At 39.2% G+C, this 27,043-nt stretch overlaps 2 protein-coding genes across 3 annotated transcripts; both read left to right on the top strand.

The window, feature by feature from the left end:
* Window positions 1-2,254: 2,254 nt before the first annotated feature.
* On the top strand, window positions 2,255-11,085 carry actr10 (actin related protein 10). The gene is made up of 13 exons (XM_059357076.1): window positions 2,255-2,446; window positions 3,738-3,810; window positions 3,910-3,992; window positions 4,125-4,233; window positions 4,487-4,594; window positions 4,881-4,948; window positions 5,123-5,202; window positions 6,839-6,874; window positions 7,392-7,471; window positions 7,608-7,681; window positions 7,915-7,996; window positions 9,708-9,909; window positions 10,099-11,085. Exons 1-13 carry the CDS (start codon window positions 2,370-2,372, stop codon window positions 10,278-10,280), a joined length of 1,254 nt encoding a protein of 417 aa, XP_059213059.1. The 5' UTR covers window positions 2,255-2,369; the 3' UTR covers window positions 10,281-11,085.
* Window positions 11,086-18,136: 7,051 nt separating this feature from the next.
* LOC131991137 (vascular endothelial growth factor A-like) lies at window positions 18,137-26,987 on the top strand. Of its 2 annotated transcripts, none has more exons than XM_059356447.1 (7): window positions 18,137-18,279; window positions 20,677-20,710; window positions 20,784-20,980; window positions 21,654-21,730; window positions 21,810-21,839; window positions 21,915-21,983; window positions 26,001-26,987. In XM_059356447.1, exons 1-7 carry the CDS (start codon window positions 18,214-18,216, stop codon window positions 26,035-26,037), a joined length of 510 nt encoding a protein of 169 aa, XP_059212430.1. In that variant the 5' UTR covers window positions 18,137-18,213; the 3' UTR covers window positions 26,038-26,987. The 2 variants fall into 2 exon arrangements, with proteins under 2 accessions (XP_059212430.1, XP_059212431.1); XM_059356448.1 differs by having other exon boundaries at window positions 21,918-21,983.
* Window positions 26,988-27,043: the final 56 nt, after the last annotated feature.

Raw genomic sequence — 27,043 nt, forward strand, 5'->3', positions numbered from 1 at the left:
CATGGTCTCAAGAGAAAACAGGTTGACTACAAATTAAGGGACTGAAATCATTCACAGCCACGAATGAGTTTTGAATTAAGTAACACTGAATACAGTTAGTGATATGGTGATGTGATAAAGTAAATGTATAACAAATGGTGGAATCATTTGTTTGCATTTTCACAAGAGAAATGTGACTCCTTCAGGGACAAAGATATTAGGTTTATTATAAGAACTGGACAGCCTGAAGAGTAACAGTCAGACACAACTGGAGTTGGCTCATAGTTGGTTACACAGGAAAAAGTTCCAGTGACCTGTGGAGGTCCAGAGAGGTTACTACACCAGCATTCATGGGTCACATGTGTGCATGGTCAGTAGACAGAGGGACAACTATTACAACTTTTTAAGAAACTTTTTACACAGTTCAACTTTACTATCGTGTTTATTAGAAATACAATAAAAACTGTTCAGTACCCTGACTGCCTGGGGAAAGACGCTGGTGATGTGTGATTTGAAGACCTGGTAACATTTGTGAGTGATAACAGTTTGGTAGTTCTGTGTCAATGCTTTTCCTTTACAGTCCTTTGCAGCAGTCTGCAGTCCTGAGCAGTCAGGTAGCTTAACCACACAGTAAAACAGCATAACACTCTCAGTACAGTTACAGCGATAAAACTCCATTCAACCCCTTCTGCTTCAGGGAAAACTGGTTAAAATGCATGTGGACCCCTGCCTGGTGTCCTGGATTTCCAGCTTCCTCACTGACAGACCACAGTAGGCCATGAAGGCCTACACATCTGACACTGTGGTTAGTAGCACAGGTGCACCACAAGGGACTGTACTGGCCCCTCTACTGTTCACCCTTTACACCTCTGATTTCCGTTACAACTCTGAGCTGTGTCACATTCAGAAATTTGCTGTGTCGTGGCAGTTTTGACAACTGCACTAAGTTAGTGGGTGAGCTGGCCAAGAACAAAGCACTCAATACTCTGTTCAGCACAATTTATTAGTACATTCGTATTCCATACACCGCAAAATCCCAAATGACTCTTTCACAATACAACAAAGTCCCGTACACCGCTCGACTTATGACTGTTGCAGTTCCCAGCATTGATTCTTTAGTAAGCCTCAATGTGGCCCTATCTTCCTGCCCTATGCATCACATCAGGACCGAGCCCACTGGTCAACACGTTCCCCTCAGTCATGGTGTTACAATTGTTAAGTTCACAGAGTCAGTTCCCACAATGCCTTGTGTCTTGAATACCAAGTAGGTCGCTGCCTACTTCACACCATGTGGGAACTGTCCCACCATGCAGGAAACAAATTTCCTTCACAGCTGATAACACAGCCATCGTAGGATGCATAAGGGGTGACAGTGAGGAGGAGTACAGGAGCCTTGTGAGGGACTTCGTCGTCTGGTGCCACACAAACCACCTACAGCTCAACACCTCGAAAACCAAAGAGCTGGTCATTGACTTTGGTAAGTTAAGGCCATGCTCGTGACCAGTTCAGATCGAGGGGGCTCTTCAAGGCTGGACAAGCTGATCAGGCGAGCCGGCTCTGCAGTCAGCATGAAGCTAGACTCCCTGGTGACAGTGGCAGAGAGGAGAACTTCCAACAAAGCTGTTGTTATAGTTTTATATTGTATTTATTGTCTCTTGAACTGTCTAATTTTGCAAATTATGACTAGTTTTAAACTTTATCTATCCATCCATCCATCCATCCATCCATCCATCCATCCATCTATCTATCTATCTATCTATCTATCTATCTATCTATCTATCTATCTATCTATCTATCTATCTATCTATCTATCTATCTATCTATCTATCTATCTTTACTATAGCTTTGGTGCTCATATCAAACTTTCTGACATATGAGGCCTCAGAAAGTAAACTCTGTTCAGCTTTCTTGAAGAATTCATTCATTATTCATTTTCATTAATTGTAACTGTGGTATAGTTTTACACTGTTAAAACTGCTTCCAGACTCACCTGGAATACAGGGTTTCCAATGCTTCAAAGGAGGCATATGTATGTAAAACTGCACCGCACAACCTGAAATATGTGAAACTAGCACAATTGTGTAACTAATAAAAATGCACTTTGAAGTCGTCTGGAAGTGTAAGACATTGCTAAGCACACACAAATTTCTCATTTTACTTTTTTTTATCTGAAAGGTCTGCTTTAGATTGGTTCATCTGAAATGTATAGAATATGAAGTTTTCCCCATGATAATCATTTCAGCAGATTCTGATCAGGCACGTCCGTGTGACGTCAGCGCGTTCCTGAGGACCCAACCCAGCCCAACCGGAAGACAACAGATGTTTCATCCCTTTGAGACGATGCAAACCTGTCAACACTAAATACTAGCATCATTCACTAAGTTAATAAAATGCCATTATTTGACGGGTTGGGAAGTGGAGGAGAGAAGACTGCGATCGTTATTGACCTCGGAGCAGCATACACAAAGTGAGTACTAGCCGTTAGCACGCCTTCAGTTAGCACGGGATGCTAACGATCTGATTGTTTCTACAACTAACAGGACAATGTCTTTGCACTTTGAGTTTATTACAGGGGTTTATCATCACAATACATGATCCATAATTGTTTATAGCAGAAGAAAACGACGTGGAGTAAGCTAGTAAACCCAGTCAAAGATAACTAGTCAGTGTTTAGCTAGCATTAGCTAATGCCAAATTAAGGCTGAGATAAAATCCAATAAGTAAAACTGTGGACGTCAGTTTCAACATAGCCATATATATCTGCCTATATATATATATATACCCTATATATACTATATATCTGCGCCTCAGGCAATGAGCCCTTTTAATGTTAAAGTCGCACTTCATCCTACTAATCTAGCTAGAAATATGGATATTGAGAAGCGTTTTATGATATTGGTGGAAAATGAATGCCATTCAATGTAATAGGCAAAATTAACAAAAAAAAATCAGAGCTCAACAGATTCATCAGACCAGAAAGAGTCCCTGTTGTTTGTCTGTTGACTGACTGTTGTGTTAGTGACCTAAATAGTTTTTGTCAAGGACCTGGTACTCTAAAATTAATCTGACACAAATCAAATCAAAATCAAATAGCCTTTATTGTCATTATATAGGCAACGATACAACGAAATTGAAAGTGCCACTGCATGAGGTGTATAGTTATGATAATCATAACACAAAACAACATGAGTAAAAACATTTAAAAATACCGAGCTAAACAAGAACAAGGACATGTGATGTGATAAATAAGTATAAAAATAAATAAATGACAACTGAAAATGCTGTAATTTACAGATGAGGTAGATTGTATGTTTTGCACATATCAATTGTATTGCACATGTCTGTTTTATTATACATTTTAATTAATGTATCCTGTGTGGATAAATTGTATGTTGTCTTGTAGGAATTTTAGGCAATATTATGTTATAAAGATAAGAAACTGGCCTGAGGCAAGTCACATGAAAATCAAGAGGACTGTTCTCCTCTCTTTTGATAATGATTTCTTTGTCTGCAGTTACTGTCCCACATTATTACACACAGAGCTGCACTTTAATTCTATTATATGGAACTTAAAATGATTATGTGGTCCTTCAAACCAGTCTTTTTCCTCAGTAAAATTTGATTGCCATTTTGGCATGCAGATGTTTACATTTATTTGCTGTTCACAGTTCACTATTATTGCTGATGTTATAGTATATTTAGGAGCCTAAAATAAATCTTAAATTTTCCTGCTCAGCTGACAGTTTTGTCTTTTGCAGATGTGGCTTTGCAGGGGAAACGGGGCCCAGGTTCATAATTCCGAGCGAGATCCGGAAACCGGGGCAGCAGCAGGTGAGACACTGCTGTGTTTTGCACAGTGCGAACATTTGGAAGAATGTTTTGGAAATTACAAAATATATGTCAATGTGCTATGTGATGTCTTACTTTCAGGCCATCAAAGTGGTACAATACAACATCAACACAGAAGAGCTTTATGTCATCCTCAAAGAGTTTATCCATTTACTGTACTTCAGGTGAGACTCTGCTGCATTAGTTTTTCATTATAAACAAGTGTTAAACATCCTTTATACAGAACGCTTAAAATGTAAAATGGTGTGGTCGAGCGTCATCAAACCAAAGTTTGTTCTTGTTTTTGTCTCAATCAGGCACCTGCTGGTGAACCCTCGAGACAGAAGAGTGGTCATCATCGAGTCCATCCTCTGCCCGTCTCACTTCAGGGAGACGCTCACCAAGGTTTTCTTCAAACAGTTTGAGGTACGAACATCCAGCATTGTTTTGTAAAAGCTTTACAGAAGAAGTGTTAATGTGGAACATGCTTAACACAAATGTTCTTATTTAAATACATTTATTTTGTGCCCAAAATGTGATTTTCACATCAAATTTAGAAGTTTGTGGACTTCAGTTTGATGACAGTAAAGAACGTCCTGCAGTAACACACTTTAATTTAACTGATAATAAGCTACAGTGTGCACTGTGTGTATGAATTGTGCTTCTTGGGTTTTTCCAGGTGCCCTCTGTGCTGTTTGCTCCAAGTCACTTGATGGCCATCATGACTTTGGGCATCAACTCTGCTCTGGTGATGGATTGTGGACACACAGAGACACTGGTGTTGCCTGTATCCTTGTGCTGTCGTCTTGGGTTCTTTGACCCTGAACAGAACTGGAAAATATATTTGTTAATTACCAGGAATTAGGAGAGAAGATTGAGATGAGCTTGATCTCGGTTAGCTCAGTGAAGAGACTTGTTTAGGACATGTTCAGCTGTGACTAGCACAAAGACAGGAAGTAGGGGGAAACCACTAGCCTCTTTTCGAAGGGGAAAAAAACTGAATGTGTAAATGCAAAAATATATATTGTATTATGTATAAAATATATATGATGCCACCTTAACTGTGAATTCAGGTTTATGAGTGCACTCCTATCCTGCCAGCTTGGGAGGCTTTGCCTTTGGGAGGGAAAGCCATCCATAAGTAAGCAGCATTTCAGTGTGTGACTTTGCATGTTGATGTGGTTTACTATGTTGGGCAAATTTGGCTGTAAAAATAACACTTTTATTTAATGATTAAAATCTTTTTGACTGTAATATTGAACTTTTTAATGTGAATATCTCCTCCCATAACTGCATGTTTCTTCATTTATTTCAGAGAATTAGAAGGACTTCTTGTGGAGCAGTGCACTGTGGACACAGACACCACCACTGGGCAGAGCGTACCAGCTGCCATCGGTAATTACTGGAAAAATACTGCACACTGTGTGCTCTTTGTCTTTTTAAACGGATAGACTTGTAAGTCTGATGTGGACTGCTGATTTGTTTTATAATGCAGAGCGCAGAACAATATAATGGCTTTGACCCATTATGCATCATTTACTATTCATAGCAAGAACTTGTTTCTGTGTGACACTTGAGTGAAACCCTTTCTCATTTTGTGAATTATACATATGCATACAGTCTATTTTAGAGTTTCCTCTCCACACATTTTCTTGATGGAGAAAACCAAAATCTACAGCTGCAGCAGAGTGAGAGCAGCTGCACATATATATATCAATAATTAAGACAGGCAGCAGGCAGACTCACAGGGCTGGTCTGTTGAATGAACTGCATTTCTGCAGTGAGTACAGAGGAACTTTCTGTAATCAACCATTCACACCGTGCATTATTCCGAGTAAAAATAATGCCTTAAATAAGGGCCGGGACGTTAACGCATTAATTAAGATCAATTAATTACACAAAAATGAACATGTTAAAAGAAATTGCCGCATTTTAATCGCATTTATTTTTGCACCGCGGAACGTTTCTCACTGGATGAGTTTCAGGCGGACCGATTATACTGGAGCACCAACTAGCGTTGATGAGTTCAGACAACAACAAGTGAACATGAAGGAAGAAGCTGATGAGACGCTTTGGTTGGCCCCGTGGATGATGGGACATTTAGTTGCAAAAAACCAACGGATGGAAGCGTCGATAAGAGCATGGTTGTGTTGCTATGCAACAAGGAATTCACATATCGCCATAGCAGCACATCCAGCCTCAAGTATCACCTCAATGCAAAACATATAGCAGCTAGCATGGATGCTAGTGTGGTAGCTAGCGTGGACTGAAGTTGCACTGAAATTAATTTGATTTTTTTAAACCAGCTGTTGGTAAATCAACAAAGTTTGTTATGGCCTCTGAAGCAACAGAGAGATGTTTTCTAATAGTCAGGGTTTCCAATGTTCTGAATGTACTTGAAAGTATTGTGTTTTACTTAAAAAAAAACAAAGTATTATAGTTTACAGAAGGTCTACCTACCTATAGGCTACATGAATTTCTGAACTGTACTATATTTCTAAATATGCTATTGCGACACTTAATGGCAAAAATTGCACTGGTCTGTTGGACTTGAACAAAAATAAACAATATTTTTGTTGCTTATGCTTATGTATTCAGTCATTATTCAATGGTATACTAAAAATCCATGTGGAAAAAAATGACTTCTCAGTGTTCTCAGGTCAAATATTTATATGCGATTAAAATGCGATTAATTTCGATTAATTAATTACAAAGCCTCTAATTAATTAGAATAATTTTTTTAATCGAGTCCCGGCCCTACCTTAAATCTGAAGCCGATGCAGGATTTGTTAATTGTCTATGTGACAGTTTCATTTGCGACAGCTGGAACTTGTTTGTTTTGCTCCAAGCAGTCATAGTTAATACTTTTCCTCTGCTGCAGTTCTTCTCACACATTCCCCAGATGCTGACTCAGCCTCATCATAAATCTAACTTGGAAGTGAAATGAGCGAAATGGCTCCTTTGTGCAAAAGCAAATGAAAGAAAGTTAAGTTTCGCTTCATTTTGACGTCCTTTTTCATCTTTTCTTCAGGGACCATTCCAGAGGAGACTGTGGAGGATATCAAGGGTAGGTTTGATGGAGTTGTTTTCGGGTTTAAAATCTTCACCCCTCGCTTTGCTCCCGTGAGGGAAATGGATCAACATTTTAATTATTCTCTTCAAAGGCAGCATTCCCAAAAGAAAACAACACAAAAAAACTTCTGTTGAGAAGTATTATTGGCTGTTTCCTTCATTACCATTCGTACACTGGATTATTATCTGAGCTGAAAAGTGATGTGTGTTTCACAATCAAGGTTAAAGGTTCATTAATGCTGCAGTTTGTGCTGCAAAATGTCAATTATGTAATTATAGCTGTCATTGAAGACTTAAATGTGCATTTTATATCAAAATAACAACAAATACATTTAAATTCCTTATTGGTTGACATTGCCTACAGTCATTAATGACATTGGTTAAAATCATACACTGTACAAAAGCTTCACATTGCAAGCCCAGAGGTTGCCACTACTCAACTTAAAATACTTATAAATGTTTTTTCTTTTAGTTTGGTTGTCTACTTATTGGTTTAGTTTTGTTTCCTGCAGTGAGAACATGCTTTGTCAGTGACCTGCAGAGAGGCCTCAAGCTCCAGGAAGCCAAATTCAACCTGGATGGTACAGCAGAAGTGAGTGACATTTTCGCATACTGGTTTTTATACTTGTTGCCTTAGGTACACTCAGTCTGTAAACAAATGTTTGCAGTCAGTAATTCACTTCTGTGCATTCATTTAAAATTCTTGCTTTCTGTGAATGTGTTTGTAGCGTCCAGCCCCTCCTCCAGATGTTGATTATCCTCTGGATGGTGAGAAAATCCTGCACGTCAAAGGATCAATCAGGTAGATCGTCAAATGATGCTTTTTGCATCTGCTTGCCACAGCAGAATGTCCTTCTTTAAAATTAGATTTAATGTTAATGCCTTCCTAGAATTATTATTATCTTTTTCTCTTTGCTGTACTGTTCATCTGTGGGACAGTACATTTTTTCTTTTTACCTTCTTGTTGCCTACACTGTGTCTTTAAATGTCTCTCACTAAGTTGTCGCTCATTAGATCTCCTTTTGTTTTTCTCAGGGACTCTGTGATGGAGATCCTGTTTGAACAAGACAATGAAGAGAAGAGTGTGGCCTCTCTGATACTAGATGCTCTGGTCAAGGTAGAGAAAATATATTCATTCAATATTTACTCTTGACATATTTGAGGCGAAGACATGTTTACAAGCAGTCACTTACTTGATGCACTATGAACATAAAAAACTGGAAGATTGATAGTCTCAATTCTGACTTTGAAGAATTAAGCGGGGAGGCTTGATTTGAAGCTCTACTTTTACACAAATGCAACACAATCCAACGCCTTAATTGAGTTATTTATGCTATTACAATCGGTGATATCTCTTAAATGTGGTAAAATAAAAAAAATGTTTAATGGGTATGTATTTGGAAGTTTCATCTGTTCTACAGCCTGAATGTTGCAACCACATTGTATAATCTTACATGGGAGGCTGTGGCTCAGTCTGTGGTCCACTGATCAGTCGGTGGTTCGACCCCTGACAATGGCAGCCTACATGGCAAAGTATCCTTAGACCCCAAATTGCTCCTGATGCATTCATCATGTGTGAATGAATTCCTGATGGTGGCAAGTGGCACCGTTTATGGTAGCCTCGGCCACCAGTGTATGAATGTGTCTGTAAATTGGTGAATGCGTGCTGTCTGTTAAGTGCTTTGAATGGTTGCAAAGACTAGAAAAGCGCAATATAAGTGCAGTTCATTTATCCTCTCCCACATCTTTTGTGGCTTAGTTGACTTTGTTTCATTTGGATTTTTCCTCACTAATGTTCCCTTTTGATGGAAAACAAGCTCCTTTCTAATGATGCTGCTGTAAACATTCAGTATCTTTGGCAGGAGAAATGCAGTAACCCAGTTTTGTTCTCCATATTGCACAACCGTGGAGTTGAGTTTACAGTTTGTCTCAGTGTGGTTGCTATGGCAACATGCAACTGAGGCAGATCCATGCAAGAGCAGTTTTGTTGTTCCATGTGGGGACCACGTCAGCGTCCAGCAGCCTAATTAATCTCAGCGGGTACATCAGCAGCAGACATTACACTGCTACAGCAATACGTTTAAACCTCCAATCTGTGCAGGACTCCTCATTGATATTGACTTATGATGCAGTAGCTGCAGTAATGCCCACTTCAGCTGCTTTCATCAATCACATTTTGTTTTAGTCTGCACCTGAACACCAGAAATTGCTGTCCTGTAGTGTTAGGAATGCTGCGTCCTCCTGCATCATCAACTCTCCTTCTGCACTGGCTGTGGATAACTGATAAAGATAACTGTATTCCTCTCTAATCTGTCATTGTTTATTGTTTATTGTTAAAAAGATCCCCATTAGCTGTCACCAAAACCAAAACCAGACACTATTATATACATCATCAGAAATCATTCAGAATAAGTTATTACATTCATATCTATTACATTAATTCTCACTTTCATACAGTAAATATGTTAATTCACTACTCACAAATTTAAATAGTGCATTCTCAAGTAATAATTAAAAGATACTTTACTATTCAGTTCACGTATATTCAGTGGGCAATTATTCCAATAACTGATAGCACGATAAATAACTGTTCTCTTTAAGTCATTTGATTTTGGACATGGTAACATCATCTGACCACCATTAGCTGACCTTGTCATATAAGAATGAACCTGATCACATCTGACAATTTGGTTATATAAGAAAACAGGTTGAAAAGAATAGACAGTGTTTCTAAAAAAATTTGTTGTATTAATGATTGGGGGGAAAGAAGAGGTGGCATGTCTGTAAATGATCTAATTTGTTAAATTTTTGCATGTGTTTCCCTGTAGTGCCCCATTGACACACGTAAGGTGCTCTCAGAGAACCTGGTGGTGATCGGAGGCACCGCCATGCTGCCGGGTTTCCTGCACCGTCTGCTGGCAGAGATACGCCTCCTGGTGGAGAAACCCAAGTATAGCGACGTGCTGGCCAGCAAGAGCTTGCGTATCCACGCTCCACCGGCCAAGCCCAACTGCACCGCCTGGCTCGGAGGTCAGATATGAGAGTCTATTTAAATATGTATTACAATGTGCTGAAATAAACCCTTACGGAGTAAGCAAAGAAATTCTCCAACATCAGCATACTGCAGAAACCATGACAATGTAATGTCTGCTCATTTCTCTGGCCTCTCATGTCATTTGGAAAGCACTCTCACGATTCACACTGTCCTCTGATCAACAGGTGCTATATTCGGGGCGCTGCAGGACATTCTAGGCAGCAGGTCGGTGTCACGAGACTACTACAACCAGACAGGCCGCATCCCAGACTGGTGCTGCCTGAGCTCCCCTCCTCCAGAGTCTCTCTACGAAGCAGGAAAGACGCCTCCTCCTCTTATGAAGAGAGCCTTCTCCACAGAGAAGTAGAACGCGCTGTAACATTACTGAAACAATGTACTCTCCTCTACATGATAGAACAGTTGACTTATCTTATATGTAACATCTCAACTCAAGTCTTGTCTAAGTGTTAACGACACAAACGGCTCTAGATGGTTTGTATGTCTAGTAGACACATGTTTTTGTACTTTGAGTGATGATGATGATGATCAGGCGAGCTGGTTTCTGACCTCAACAGACAGAACAGATATTGGGATTACATTGATAAGGATCAGGACTACAGCTGTTAGAATTTCAAATAGGTAACCTGTACGTACTCACTCACTTTACTTTGCTCCGTTTGTTGGCAGTTGCACTAAAAATACATTGTGCTCAGCAGAACCAAGCTGAACTTTAGTCATTCATTTGTAAACAAAACTGCAGAACTGCGAAGTGTGGAGATCTGACTGTTTTTTTAGACAGTGATGTCCCATGAAGATGAAAAATGTCACTTATTTATTGTTTGGATCTGTCCGTATAAAGTGGTGGTTGAATAAAGGCCCTGTACACTCACACAGGTGTTTTTCAGTTATTCCATATTAAAACAGAGTGGAGGCATCCTCTGAGATAACAAAACTCACCACCCTAAAAAGTATGTAACAGGAGATATTATGTGATCTGAATATATCCACATTGTCTTTACAGTGATCTAATCGATCTAAAAATTGAAATCATCTGTGTGTGTTGACCATAGTTGTTGTTTACAGCCTTTAAACACCTTTTAAACAATACCATCCTACTCTGTAACCTTTAAATCCAACTGTTACCACAAATAAATATTCAGAATTCAATCAAACATGCCTTTTCTGTCCTTTTTTTATCCAATAATGACACATGTAAAATAATTAGCCACTAAATTGTTTGTTTGAAGATCCTAGAGCCTATAAATACTATCAAACTGAACATTTCTATTTAATAAGGCATCAAACAGTCCACAGACCTACTTCCAAAAGCTAGAAAAGACACTAATTTGTGATGTTGCGGCACAGCAGGCTGCCACAAATTCTTCAGAAATAAACTATAAAGATATTACATTTATGAAGTGAATCATATCTAGTTATCTGTGAACCCAGAAAAAGGATAATTTTTTCCTGGAGCGTTTCCTCGGGTGCTGCCAAAATCAGTTTCTACTCTCCCCTGACTTGAATCTGAGCTATACATTTGCACAGTAGTAATGGAAATATGTTTTATTAGGCCTCACCTTTCTGAATCTCTTAACAACATGTATGAGGCCAGCAATCATCTTGAATGAAGAAATACAAATATCTCACTTCCAAACTAATAGAATACTGTATAAATATGATACAGTTGCAAGAAATAGTATGTACACCCTTTGAAATTACCAATTTTTCTGCATTAATTTGTCATAAAATGTGGTCTGATCTGCATCTAAGTCCCAAGTATAGACAAACAAAACATACTTAACCTAAAACCACACAAACAATCATGATATTTCATGTCTTATTTGATATAACCATGTAACATTCATAATGCTGGTAGAAAAAGGTAAGTGAACCCTTTGGCTAATGACTCCATTAAGAGCCAATTGGAGTCAGGAGTTGGCACACTTGGAGCCCTAACAATGAAGATAGAGATACTTTGACTAATAAAAAACACTCAAACTTTTTGAGTTAGCTGTTCATAAGAAGCTTCTGCTCATGTGAGCCATGCCTCACAAACAAGATCTCTCCGAAGAACTGTGATCAAGAATTGTTGATTTGCATCAGACTGGAAGGGCTTACAAAGTAACCAACGCAGAAAGCTCAGTGAGATAAAAAAAATAACTCCAGAGTAACAAGTAAAGACTTGAAGAAGTCATTGAAACTGGTTAACATCTCTAGTCATGAGTCTACCACACACACAGGATTGAACAGGCATGGCGTCCATGGCAGGGCGTCATAGTGGAAACTGCTGATTTCCAAAGAAACATCACTGCATGCCTGAAGTTTGCCAAAGGGCACCTTGACACTCAACAACACTACTGGGAAAATGTTTTGTGGACTGATGAACCTAAGGCTTATTTGTTCATGAAGAACCCGCAGCACTACGTATGGTGTAAAAAGGGCCCCGCATACCAACATGGTATTGAGCACATTGTGTTTGTCAATACTCTGGACTTATAGATGCATATCACATCACATTTTATGACAAGTTAATGCAGAGAAATAGGTAATTTCAAAGGGTTTGCATACTTTTGTGAGCTTTACTTGATAAATCTGCATAATCTGAGCATTGCAGCCACCTTCACTGTAAACAATTGAATAAACTATAGATAGCAAGGCCATATGTTGCAGGAAAACATTAACTGGAAATACACATGCCAACAGAACACAATCCAGCCACATTTAAAGAGATAGTTTGGATTTTTTAAGTGGGGTTGTATGAGGTACTTATCCATAATGTCCAACATCTATCATGGTTATATATGTTATTATACGGCTTAATACATGACCTAAATTTGTTGTTATCAACTCTCGAATTTTCTGAGATTTATCCACCAACTTATTCAGGAAACCCCAGACGCCAGTGTGTGTGTGTGTGTGTGTCTGTCTGTCTGTCTGTCTGTCTGTCTGTCTGTCTGTGTCTGTGTCTGTGTGTGTCTGTGTGTGTGTGTGTGTGTGTCGCTGTCCCAGAATGGAGTTGCATCTGTTTGGCCTTCTGGGTCACATTTATCACTCAGTGTTGGTCTGTCTGGTCACTGTGGGCTTGGGAACCAGTAGCATTACCCAGCATGCACCTGCAGTCCAAGACTGGCAAAATAAGTGTGGGAAATAAGTAAAAGTTTGGATTCTGATCACAGGCATTAAAATAGGCAAAAGCAAAAAAAAGCACTGAACAGAGGAGAAGTGAAGATCAGACGAAGATGTAGATGAATGTCAGAAGTGTGTCTGTTTGTTTTTCCTGTCTTCTTCAGTGACAGGAATAGAGCTCAAACAATCTCCCCAAAGCTAAAGTGCACCTCATGAACCTCTTTATACTCCAGAGGGATAATGGAGAGAAAATAAGAGCTTTGTTACTCATGATAGATGATATTATAGGCTTTGAAGCACAGGGAGTGCTGACCTCCTACCTGTGGATGTAGGCCAATGTTTGTATGAGTTACCAACTTACTCAGATTATCCTTTTCTGACCTTATAGCTAAAGACAGCCAGATCTGGGGATAAAGAGCTGTATTGTCCCACCTGCTGCGTCTCCTCCAGCTGAGGGAAACCCCATCCTCCCTTGATGGGGACTGGGACTGGAGCATCAGTGTGGTTCCCAGAGACAGGAAGCAGCAGCTGTCTGTCTGTCTGACCTCTGGCTGTCAGTCTGGGAGTCAGAGCGGGAACGGGAAGCCCCCGGAAAGTGGGTGATCCCGGCCTGTAAGGACTTCTGGTGGACTGAGAAGACCAGGAAGTTCAAAAGCAGTTCACACGCCCAAATCTATCAGACTGTTCACTCAGTGAAGTTCAAGGTGGGTTTTTACCATGGAGGGATGAATGAGCGGGCTACACTGGCCTTCACCTTCAGCAGAACGGTTCCTCAACACAGACAAACTTTCCACACTACACACAGTGTGTGAGGAACACAGGTTACAGTGAAGGTTTCTGTCTTTGATTCACAGCACTCTGAAGCTCCTGCAAACCCACCCAAAAAAAGGAGTCTTCATCCAATCTGGTCCGGAAGCCTAGCGCTACAATTTCGTCTCGTCAAGCAGAAGCTGTGGGAGAGGCTGGATCGTCCGACCTTCACAGAGACAGTCGACGCAGACGGCCGGGTGCATGTGGACACATCATACAGGGTTAGTGTCCACCCTCCCATGTATGATGTGGACACATCTGAAGAACCAGGGCCCAGGAAAAGAGCTAAGCACTAAAATGATTTATTATCATTCTAATAGCTCTGTACATATGCAACCTGTTGTGTTCAGGTTCAGTTTAGTATTTTTAAGTTTAAGTTTAGTAGTGTTAAACCTTATGACCTCCACCCCCAGCCTCTGTCAGAGGCCTGCAGCCAAGGTCTGGCAGAGGCTGTGGGTGGAGGTCATGAAGCAGCAGTCTGCCAGTTCCTGCAGCCAGCCCCTGCACCTGCAGCCAGAGACCTGCAGCCAGAGACCTGCAGCGGGCGCCTCCACCTGCAGGATCTGGCAGAACGCTGCCTTATGACCTCCACCCCCAGCCTCTGTCAGAAACCTTCAGCCAGCGCCTCCACCTGCAGCCAGAGACCTGCAGCCAGCGCCTCAAACTATAGGGTCCTGCAGAGGCTGCGGGTGGAGGTCACGAAGCAGCAGTCTGCCAGATCCACCTGCAGCCAGAGACCTGCAGCTGGCGCCTCCACCTGCAGCCAGAGCAGCCAGGATCTGGCAGACTGCTGCCTTATGACCTCCACCCCCAGCCTCTGTCAGAGGCCTGCAGCCGGCGCCTCCACCTTCAGGCTCTGGAAGACAGCTGCTATTCGAACCTCTAACCACACCCTCTTCAGAAAACCAGCACCGCTGCCTTCAACTGATGATTCTGCCCTGCCAATGCAGCTCCGCCTCCAGCCTCGTCCAGCAACCTGCACCTCCACCTGCCATCCTATTTCTATGTGAAGAATTCAGTGAAACAGCAGGATCCAGAGTTACACTCGTAAGTAAAACCTTTCAAATAGAAAAAGATAAATAATAGCTGCCATTTTGTTTATATTGCTTATATGCTTATATCATCTTCTTCTTCTCACAGGACTTTCCAGATGTTGAGTGAAAAAACAACCCAACTGACTGTGATGCATTGACCAGAAGAGACCTTCTTCTTCTTCCCACTAGGCTGAACTCAAGGTAGTGCTGATGAGTCTGATGTAGAGCAGTATGATAAATGAGTTCTGGTTCTGTTCTGAATGTTCTTTAGGACAAAGGTCAATGGGATTATTTAAACAGATTCGGTAATACATGGATATTTAACATAACAGTCTTGTTTGTGTTTTCTTCAGGCCCTATCTATCAGACTTCCCCACCAGGAGCTGATGGATCGACGTGCACCAGACATGCTCCTCCTCCTCCTCACCCTCTGCCTTCACCACCACCTCCTGCTCCTCTCTCAAACACAGACCTCCCCTCCCGGTCTCAAATAATCTCCCTGTCTCAACTTCAAGTCAGCTTTATATATTAATCTGTGCTTCTAAGATAAGATAAGAGATAAGATAAGATAAAACTTTATTGATCCCTTGGGATGGCTCCCTCAGGGAAATTGAGTTTCCAGCAGCAAACAGGTTAAAAAGCACACAGTATCAAAAGTAAGGGAAAAAAAAGTAAAAGAAAAAGAACAATTTATATACAATAAATAAATAAATATGAGGTGTATGGGTTTTTAAATAGTCCTTATGTATTTCTTATTGTATTTGTTACTGCTCCTTCCTGTCCTCAGTCCTCTGTCTTCCTGTCACTCCTCCTCCCCCAACTTGAGGAGTTGTACAGTCTGATGGCCTGAGGGACAAAGGAGTTTTTTAGTCTATTAGTCCTGCATTTGGACTACATTCTAAATGTTGCATAATAAAATCCATTAATCTATGCAGTCAACAGATTAGTAATCTGAGCAACAATGAAAAAAATACAATAATCTTATACAGGTGTATAAATACATTGTGCTGGATTTGGTGAGCACAATATATGACACATTCAAACATTATTTCAAGATGACCTGCCTTTTCCTACAAGAGCACCAAGCTGGTCCACCATCCCAGCCCACAAGGAGAGAGACGATGTGGTGAGAGGAGAGATATCATCCATCTTGGTTATCTCCTCCACAGAGACTGTTTTCCAAAACACACAAGCCCAGTTATCCCATAAATCACACTGTCTGTGAAAACACACCTGAGCCCTCCTAATAAATGTCGGAGCAACTTGGTGCTTGTCATTCGTGCCCTGCAGAATGAGCAAACAAGAATTGTGATATGGCTGCTATCACTGCACCTGTAGTGAACATAATGAGAAATTAGCATTATATGTAACTGAAAGCACCTACAAACAGTATAAGCCAGGCATTGCGTAAGAAGAAAGTTAAATGTATACAGTAGTTGTTTATAGCACTCATCTGCAGTAAAGACGTGATTGTGCATAAACATTTTGCATCAGCCTTGATAACCTCAGGTCTGCTGCATTTGTGCCAAGACTAAACAGGCAACAGAGGGCATAAACAATGCAGAAAAACCAAACTGGTCAAACTAGGAACCCAATCCAAAGGTGGACCCAAAGCTGCTGTGTGTTGGCAGTTAGCACAGAGACACAGGGACCTCCTTGCACTGTGGCCTGACCTTGGCAGACAGTATGTCATTATCATAATCAGGCCAGGGCAACAGAACCAGGGGACTTGTATCAGTGTTTGTGTGTATTAGCTTCTTAAAGACAAAATAACACTTTAACACTACATTTGTCATACATGAGGTACAGGGATTTTCCTACCGCTGCTGGTAGCATTGATTTTCATCCACTTCTATTTACATGTTGTTTAAACCATGACGCTCTAAAATATCTACTTTTCATGAGTCATGTCATTTTTTATTTAGTTTACTGTTTATTTAGATTAAGATTAAAGACCAATAAAGAAAACCCTTATTCTGTTTTTTATTTAATAAATAATTAAATGATAAAAATCACAAAATAACATTAAACTTTGAGAGGGGAAAATGCATTATATTTTCACATTAATAATAACAGTTTTGTTATAATGTCCACTGTAAAAGATTGAATATCTCAATTGTGGTTCAAGAGTTTGCTAATCAATTTTCATCTTGTTTTAAAATTCATGGAAAACAACTGGTGTCTGTACAAACACAATGATGTGCCCAAAACACAGTATATATTTGTAAATTATAAGAATTGTATGGTTAGTAGTACTGGTCTAGTAGTTCAATAATGGCAAATACAAATATAGTACACATTTACAGACTTCAAAACTATAGTTTTAAAAAAACCTGTCCGGATGTTCATTCATAAACAGCAAATTTGGAAATGTCAATTCAACTCCTAGGGAGTTAAATTCAACACTTTAAAAGTATCTATATTGGTCCACACTAGATCGAGTTAAAATAACACTTTTAAAAGTGTTAAACAGTTTACTCTGTGACAGAGTTAGAAGGACACTCTCAATAGTTGAAATTTAACATTCATCAGTGTTGAATTTAACTAACACTAGTGTGTATTTAACACTATCAGTGTGGTTTTTTTAAACACTGAGTAAGGTTCAAATTATATTAAGACTATGGAGAGTGTTAAATATAATGATGATGATAAAAATGAAAATAATAATAATTTAATTTATATTTTTTAATTATATTAACACTATAGAGTATTAAATGCAATAATATTAATAAAAATAACAACAACAACAACAACAATTTACAAAGAAAACCACACAAGTTTGCAGTTTGAATCAACCTGTATTTCAAACAAGCACACTTTACAAGTTTTGCTCAATGACTAATTTCCCCATTAGAAGTAGGGTTATGTGTTGTTGTTGTTGTTGTTGTTGTTGTTGTTATTATTATTATTATTATTTTTATTATTATTATTATTATTTTTATTATTATCATTATTATTATAGTTTAGGCTGTTAAATAGCTAATTATGGTGATTATGTAAGATACAATATTTTCTTATATGTTATATCATATTACAATATGCTTTATTCCTGGACTGCAGTGTGTGTGTGTGTGTGTGTGTGTGTGTGTGAGAGAGAGAGAGAGAGAGAGAGAGAGAGAGAGAGAGAGAGAGAGAGAGAGCAGTAAGTCTTTCCTATTGATAATCTGTTACATGTATTCAAGTGTTTGCCTCGCGCTCTTCACCAGCTCGCGCACAGCGGGACGGTGCATCAGGAGTCCAGCCGCCGCTTCACCACGCTGTCTGTCATTTTCACTTCTTCACTTAACCGACCGGAGATCAGACCAGTGGAGATAACTTGTCTTTGGTACTATGCAAAGTTTCGTCGGAGTCTCCCACCTTTTGTCGGTTCTTCTGCTGCAGCTGGTACCAGCGCAGGTAACACTAACTATTTACAAACTTTAAGTCTTGTTATAGCCCAATGGTAGCTACCTATTTTTTTCAGTTAGGAATAGTTAGTTATAGGAAATGGCTTTTCTAAGTTTCAGGTGTATTGCGAACATTTGTGTCATCTATTTATAAGGAATTTATTTTTATTTTTTTTATTTATATATTTATAAGTGGAATTTAATTTGAAATTCAATGTATCCCTGATATTTATTTATTATTATTATTATTATTATTATGTATTATTATTTTACCCAACATAGGAGAAGGTATATTCTTCAAAACTTCAAGTGTGACCCCTATTATCACCTCAAGTGAAAAGCTAACAAGAGTAGCATTTAATGGCAGTTTTTTTCCACTGAGAGAGGACACATCTGTTCCATTCTCCAGTCTTTTTACACACTATCTGTATTTTGGCTGCCCCGCCATGGAGATAACATCTGCATTTAAGGGGTTTGGGAATTGCCGAATTTAATGTGCACAGATACCAGCTGCTGCATGTTGCTGATCCAGGCTGATAGAGGTGTACAGAGCTACTGTATCTGAGAGCAAGACTGTGAAAAACTCCACCAGAGTTCAGCTGGTCTGTAATTTAGAGAAAGTTGCTGTCTGTCATGAGACAGCAGTTGTGGTTTTGGATACTTTTCAGCTCTGGGTCCTGCTCCCATGGTTGTGTCCAGTAATCCTCCACTTCTCTTTCTGGTTTTGACCTTGCTGAAATAGCATCCTAACCCCAGCCATGACATTCAGTATTGCCCAGCAGGGACTTGAATTAAGTTGCATGCTAAAATATATAAAGGTGGCTCTCATATAGACTGGTGAATAACAGAAAATGTTTTTAATGCACAGTGCAGCCAAGAAAGCTTCTTACAAGGGAACAGGTGTGAGATCAGTTTGTCAGAATAAAAGTTTAAATGTATTTTTCTTATGCAATATACAGAGTCCATTTATTTATCCACAAAGTTCTGTTGTGTTTCACAGATGTTTGAAGGGAAACAGCAACAGATCTTAGTAGACACCATACTGTTAAGAATAAATATAACCTTTGTGATGTCTGTTCAAATGCAGCTGGTTAGAATTAGATTAATGTTAAAAAATGTTTTGCCCTGAATGAAGGACATAACGTCTGCCATAAAACCATTAAACAAGCAGATTTTGCCTCCAGAATCAGGAAAAATTGAGATACTGATAACATCCAATTTCTAGGTTGCCATATAAAAAGAAAACCACCACATTAAGAACTGGGAAAATAAAAAAAACATCACCCTAACTGGTTGTTCTGTGTCTTCAGTATGATAATAACCATCATGCAATAGCTTGGAACCTTTGTGTAAGTTATAAAATTAGAGAGGAAAAAAAGAAGGTTGAGAGAAGGGACAAGAAAAGAAGCACGCAGTTTTCCATGTTTAATACTTCCCCATGTTTTTCCCTTTTTTAGCAAACCACCAGTTTTAGTTTTTAGCTCATCATGTCCAAAATCAAGCCACTTCAATCGTTCTCATGTTTATGCATGTCTGCATGTTTTATTCTAATTACAGCTGTTGTAATGAATCATGTTCTATTGTTGGATGAAGAAATACAGACTCTCACTTCCAGCACACATAAAAATCCCACAATTAAACCTACTGTTGTGTAAACTACCAGGCATTCCCTGCGTGTGGCATTTAGAGAACAATGTTCCCATCAACGTTCCCAATGTGAGAGGAAAGCAGCAGAGAGGAGAGGTGAGGAGTCAGAAAGAGATTGTTGATATTGAAAAGAAGAGCGCCAAGATCAACTTTGAACTTGTGTTCCTGCTCAATTTGCCGTTCAAAAATCAGGATCATTGCCATTGTGAGTTTGGAAGTTGCATTGTGAGAACTTCAAGAAATGCATGCTGTGCCATGACACTTTTCAGTTTTGCCTTTGTTTTAACTGTGTTTATTGTGTGTAAAACTCCCATGAGTAAAGCCAGCAACAATTCTTTGTTGTTATTCTTTGCATTCTTTGAAAGTCTTTGCTTCTTGTGATAACAACCCTTCTACTATTGCATCAAATTGAGAAATCAAGTGTGTTTTTGTTGTTGGCTGGCTCGTTTTACTGCTTAAACAGCGGCGCAGTGGTATACTCCTGAAACCATGCTGCATCATTGTTTTCACTGGATCAATGTGTGTGCACTCCCTTTTTCCTGTCACAAGAGGGCGCTCTGCAACTGCACAATGAACCTACTGCTATTGAAACTACTCATATCATGCTCATTTCTCACTGGTATCAGTCTCCTGAGTGTCTGCAGGTTCTATATCATTACAACCATTTTTGGCATTTATGTTAATGCTTTTGTAAAATGGAATTGAAGGGTTGATTCCTGTAGATTTAAGTGTTTTCTTATTCTTTTAATGGATTTTACAGATTTCACACCCTCCAGAAGAAGGTCACTCAAGAGGTAAGGTCACTGAATAGAGATTTCCACATCTTGGGAATGATTAAAAATACTAAAGATTCGACTTGTCCTGTAGTAATGTCGTTCCAGGAGGTGTGGGCAAGGAGCCTGTGTCGGCCTATGGAGCAGTTGGTGGATGTGGAACAGGAGTACCCTGGAGAAGTGGAGTACATCTACTTGCCTGCTTGTGTCCCACTTTCACGCTGCTCTGGTTGCTGTGGGGATGAGAACCTGGAGTGCCAGGCTACCCTTGAGGGCAACATCACTCTGCAGGTGTAGCAAGATCTCGATTATTTATCCGAAATAAATATCTGCAAATTGACAGATTTGGTTTCTTAATTATAGTAATAGTAGTGTTGTTGAAAAAGCTAAAGTTATCAACATTCCCTCATAATAAGCCAACATAAAATGTTATGCAAAAATAAGTCAGATTGTATAGAAGTCTATGAGAAAATTACCTTACTTATTACTTGATTTATTACTTCAGTAAACATTTTCCTAATGAGTTTATGGTTTCAGTCACTAGTTTTCATCTCTTTGACCCTTTCACAGTGTGTTTTCAGTTCATAATTGTAATTGTAACATTTTTGTCGCTTAAAAATGCCTGTTGAACTGTAAGCAACTATGAAGTTGGCTCGTAAGTTTAATTACCTCACTTTGCTAGCCAAGCGCCCTAGCTACTGCCAGTGAACTGGTGTGATAGTGTAACTGGTGTAACAGAAAGACAACTCTGACTTTGCTTTGCTCAACAGAAATTGCAACCACATTGGCTAAAGTACAACTCACTGCCAAACATTGCTTGGGAAAGTATAAATCAAAGCTCTTCTGGTCTGCAGGATAAATTGAGGCTATTTCATTACCTGTAAAAACTGGTAGCATGTAGTTGCTTTATATGTATATGGGCCTTTGTATTTAGTTTTTGTTTTCTCTTTCCTTTATTTCTCAGGTGATGAGGATTCATCCCATGATATCTATGCATCACGTAGAACTTACATTTGTGGAGCACCAGAGATGTGAATGCAGGTAATTCTTTCTAATAAACGCCAAATTATTTTTTTTATTACACAGCTAACTGACTGTTGTTTGTTTTTCTTTGCTTCAGACCCCGTCAGAAACATGTGAATGATAAAAGGTCAGTAGATGAGCATTTTATCAACCAGACTTGAAAACATCAATATCCTCACTGATCTTTGCTCTTCCGCCACAGCAGCAGTGAGTCTATCAAGAACAGACCTCGGAGGAGGAAACACAAGAAGACAGCAAACGGCTGTGGCAAGTAAGAGATGGATTGTCCTCCTGTGGCGCATGCACATAAACCCACACACACACTGTTTCATAATGTTTGTCATTTATGGCTACATTCATCACTGTTTCCTCCACACTGTCAAACTACCAAGGACAGATGAGATTAAACAATATCACAATATATTGTCTGCAGTGTTGGTCTTCTCTTTGGCAGGCCTGTAATCCACCTGCCATTTATGATGAGCATGTGCTTCTGTGTAAGGCCACACAGTATTTGTAGCTCAATAATCTAGGGTAGCTGATAGTTTCAACCAAGGACTGCCAGTGTAAAGGTTAAGTCTGAAAATCACCAGATTGACATATTAGGAAAAATAATAAAATAAGCATCAGGAAAAATGTATCCTGTGTGCAAGTGAAAATGGCTTTTTAAGCTTTAATCCAATTAAATGTTTAGCCCAGAGCAAAAACAGACATTTTACAGTCAGATCTAAGAGCTTTATGTGCAGTGGGTGTGGTATTTTGTTTGCCTGTGTTCTCATTACTCTTATACAAAGGTCCAAAACTCTCTGTGCCTCTCAACCCCTTTGTTTTCTTTTATTCAACGAGCAAAATTGACCCCTGAGAGTGTTACAAAGTGGTTCTGTGAAATGGGCCCCTACATGGATCTCATGACAATTCCTGTACTTTGTAGGAGTGCAATACTAAATTGTAGAATAGTTTCACTTTTTTAAAGTCAATCTTAAAGCAAGACTTATGACCCTATGTATCATAGATAGACCATATATAAAGTTGATCAGTTTTTAATTGGGATTTTTCCATTGTATTTTGGATTATTGCAGAAAATAAGCCCTGTGACAAACAAATGTTTATGATAATTACACATTTTGTTCTCTAAGATAATCTCACAAATGAACACAATATTTTTGAAGCATAAATGCAGTCACTAGTACTAAAAAGCAAATATCAGGCTATAAATGAGCTACACCGCAGTCTCATTACTACGTCTGTCACCTCCACTAAACTGCCCAAGACAGTAATATCAAGTATCAAGTGTAGTCTCTTTTAGCCACTTGTTAGCAAATGCCTTTTTAAGACACTCAAAAGCTCCATTTACTGACATATTGTATGTTGTAGAACAAAACATGAAAATCTCTTAAGGCTGTGTTAAGCAAAGATTTTATTTCAGGTCTCTAACCAAAAACCCATTCAAGAAACCCATTGGTTTTGATTGTAGGGAGCTTTTAAGTGCTAAAAGGCTAGCTCATTTCAAGATTTTAGGACTCATTCCTGTAACACTCCATTGAAACAGTTTGCACTGTAGTCAATTCTCCCATCCACACTAGCTCTCAAACAATTTAATGTATACACAGGAAAAAAATCTCCAATCCACTTTGTGTGCAAAATGGCAACATAAACTTTATTTGAAGCTTATGTGATGCTGAAATTTGCGAATGCAGCAAGAGCTGTCTGAGTTAGTCAAATTAGTCAGCTGTCTTGGGTCAGAAGAAAACTCTTCTCCTATCCCTCCACCTCGACTCATCAAGGAAACAGTCTGTCCTTGGTAACACAAAGAGAGGATGTCCTTCTAAACATGGTAACCATTTTATGTTTGTCTAACTAAACTACTAAAGCCTCAGATTAGCTGACTGGGATTTTGTTCCCCATTACTTCCACTGGAATCACATTATGGAGAGGTCCCTTCACAGCCAGTAACAACTGCAGTGATAATCATGTCTTTCAAAGTACACATGGGCATGATGGTTTTGTTTTAAGACAAACTTGAAAACATATGAAGCTTTAAGCACTTAATAAAGATGCTCATTATCAGTACTGGAAGCATCACTGCTCACTCAGCCATTGAAGCACATAAACCTTTTCCTCTTGGGGAGCAAGGAACAATGGGTAATTTAAAGTAGGTGCTTGAGCTGGTGAAAACTAGGTCAACTGTTTGAAGCACTGACTATAGGCGTTCTGAGTGAGTGGACATCTTATTCAGCAGCCTAAACAGAGTTAGAAAGGAATTCATCTTCTTAATCAACCCAACTAAAAGGTAGACAATCGTCCTGAGGTCATAGTGGGGTTAAGTTATGTTGGTCTGTAGGTTTTTCCTACAACAAGTATTTTATCAACTGTAGGAACCTGTGTGGCCAGACTGTCCTAGCTGTTGTGGTCAAGCATGATGCTAATTCTGCACCAGGACTTTTCTTGATTGCTACTCTTTTATAAACCATAGTTTTTAAGAGGCAAGAGGTCGATTGTCTCATAACCCCTCCAACCCATCTTTAGTGGTCAGGGGACCACACAGTCACAGGGTTTTTAATCTCCTCCAGCAGATTCAAACAGCCCATGTTGTAGATGCCAGTGCTGAACAAAATTTTAACAGGAGTAAAACTTCTTACATCATAAATGAGGGAATAAGCAATTTCATAATGGCTTCATCTTTCTGACGATCTCAAAGTGAATGCTTGAGGTTTTACTTTGGCCTTTCAGAAGGATATTTTGGTTCTCACTCTGCAATGAGTAATGTCACTCCACACACAGGCTTAGCGATAGTTTAGATTTCTTGAAGTGGGGTTGTATGAACTGAAGAACTTATTTATAGTCAGTTTATTACCGACAGTGGATGGTGGTCGCCACACCCCCAGTGCTGCCCACTGCTTCTAAGCATGGTGTGTTCACTGGTGTGGAAAAGGATGGGTAGATCTGTCACTGAGGACTTTTGCAGCAGCAAAACATATTTTAGCCACCTGAAAAAAAGGCCCACCTAATTTACAACATCAAATTAAATGTATGCTATATTTAGATTGCTTTCACTCTTTTACCTTGTAGTCAGACAGCATGTTTTAAGTTTACACAGGGGTAAATGATGTTGCAGAACACAGGAGTTGCTGGTCTACCTCAAACAGTTAAGTTGAGGTAGCAGTCGACAACCAAAGTCACAAAATAACACAAACAAACTAAACAGCTGAGGCAGAAGCAGACCAGCAATTCCCAAGTTCTGCAAAGTATAATTACTGTTTATGTCATTGGAGTCTGGTGCCTTTAAAAAGAGCATAGATAAAGTCTTTGTAACCCCCTGCATAAACTTATACAGAGCTGTCTGAAGGTAAAGCAGTGCAAATATTCTAAATATAGAGTATGCTGAAACTGATTTAGATGTTTGTAGTTGAGCCAAAATATGTTTTACTGCTGCCACTGTTCCCAGTGCTTAGCTTGCTTGGCTTCTGTACTGGTACTCCTGCCTGATTCTCCAAACTGAAGGCATGCCGGGTGCCATCTACTGTAGGTAATGTATGGAGTTTAGATAAGAACGTCATACAACCCCACTTCAATAAATCCATACTATTAACTGTGACCAATGGGACATCTGCTCCATAGCTGTTGGGTAGTCTATCCATGAAAATGACTTGCAATTTTGGAATAGATGAGAACTTACAAATTCTGAAACTTCATCTGTGAAAAGAGTGATTAAACTCACATACAACGAGATAATATTCACCCCCAAAACATATCTTTAAATATTTTTTTTAAAAGAAGGTCAGTGTTAGTTTAATAGGTGCATCAAGCCAGATTCAAGTAATATATCTCTGCTTTAAAGAGGGAGTTTTATGGAAACCTGTGAATGAATGTGTCTGTTTTTTGTGGTTTCTGCTCAGAGGTATTATGTAAGAACTATAAAACATGAAACAGGTACTTCTGATTGTTTCTCCAATGTTTTCATCTGATTGAATGATGCATTAGAACAATTTCCCTTAGGCGTGATGTCGCTATGAGAGCAAATAATGATATTCAATAATTAAATCTCCTGATGTGGGGCCTTTAGTCACAATTCTGTTGATGGACGGGCAAATCCAGCAATAAGAGCTCATGAAAAATGTTGTTAATTGTAACCAACTGTTCTACTGCTTGCTGGGGTGGAAATTTGACATTCAAATGACATTTAGTAAAGTCAAACAATGTTGGTTAGAAAGATGGACACTGATGTACTTCATAGACACACCTTAGTACCACTTTTAATGCGTCTAATTGTTTGTTTTTGTCTTTTTAGGTGCCAGTTCCTGCAAAACAAGATAAATCTTCACTGATTCACATTATGCAGGAATTACTTTATCTGTGAATTGATCATCTCTGACTATTCTTCTGTCCATGTATCTTTCTTCATCCATGAATCCATCAGACTCTATATAGAGGCCATGACATTCTCTTATTTTTTGATTAATTATCAAAGCAAACAAATTCTGTAAACGTCAACAGATAACGGTAGGTGTTTTTGTGGGAGGATTTAAAAAAACAGACATAAGATACAACAGATTCAGAATAGTTGAGACGATGGGTGGAATGCTGTAAGATTATCAGTTGCCAGGGGAAAGGATTAAAGCCTCTATTAACAGTCAGATCAATGGCAGCATTCACTGAGGGGCTCAAAACCTTCTCCATGACTTCATGTTCATTGTGACTTTGGCAGAGGGACTCCTGTTACAATTCTCTCAAAAAAAGGACATCATGTATATGTGACTTTCTGTGAAGTGTTATTTACTAATTATGGGACATAATGCGTTTGTAAGTTCACTTAATAAAATGCAGTCCAACTACAAGGACCCTCTGTGTTATCTACATTCACACTGGTAGACCAATAGGATGTTAAACATGTGAGGACATTGAAAACTCTGGCGAGGCTCTGTAGTAAGCACATTGTTAACAAAGCACAAGGCGTTACTGTTATCCATTAATTTGTATTGCGTTCACAGGCTTGTGAGGTGATAAAGGTGTGGTTAGATTTAACAGCAATGCTTCCTCATTTGGTATTTCACATATAAGGATGATCAGACTTGCCAGACAACTTTGTAAAGTGACAAAAAGTATGCAAGCATGAAATGGTATAACTTAATCACAGACAGGACATCATTCAGGTTATTTTATAGGCTTCAAATGAGTGCCTCCAGGTAATGTTTTAAGTGTTTTGGACAACAATCTAACCGAATCTTGCTTCGTGAAAGCTTTCTCTTTCAGTATAAAGGCTGCTCTTACTGTTTAATGTGTGGTTGTCCTTTTATTCTTCTCACGTAAATAGACTTCCATTAGAACCCTTGC

The sequence above is a fragment of the Centropristis striata genome, chromosome 18 (assembly GCF_030273125.1).
Source record: "Centropristis striata isolate RG_2023a ecotype Rhode Island chromosome 18, C.striata_1.0, whole genome shotgun sequence".
Classification (NCBI taxonomy): Eukaryota; Metazoa; Chordata; class Actinopteri; order Perciformes; family Serranidae; genus Centropristis; species Centropristis striata.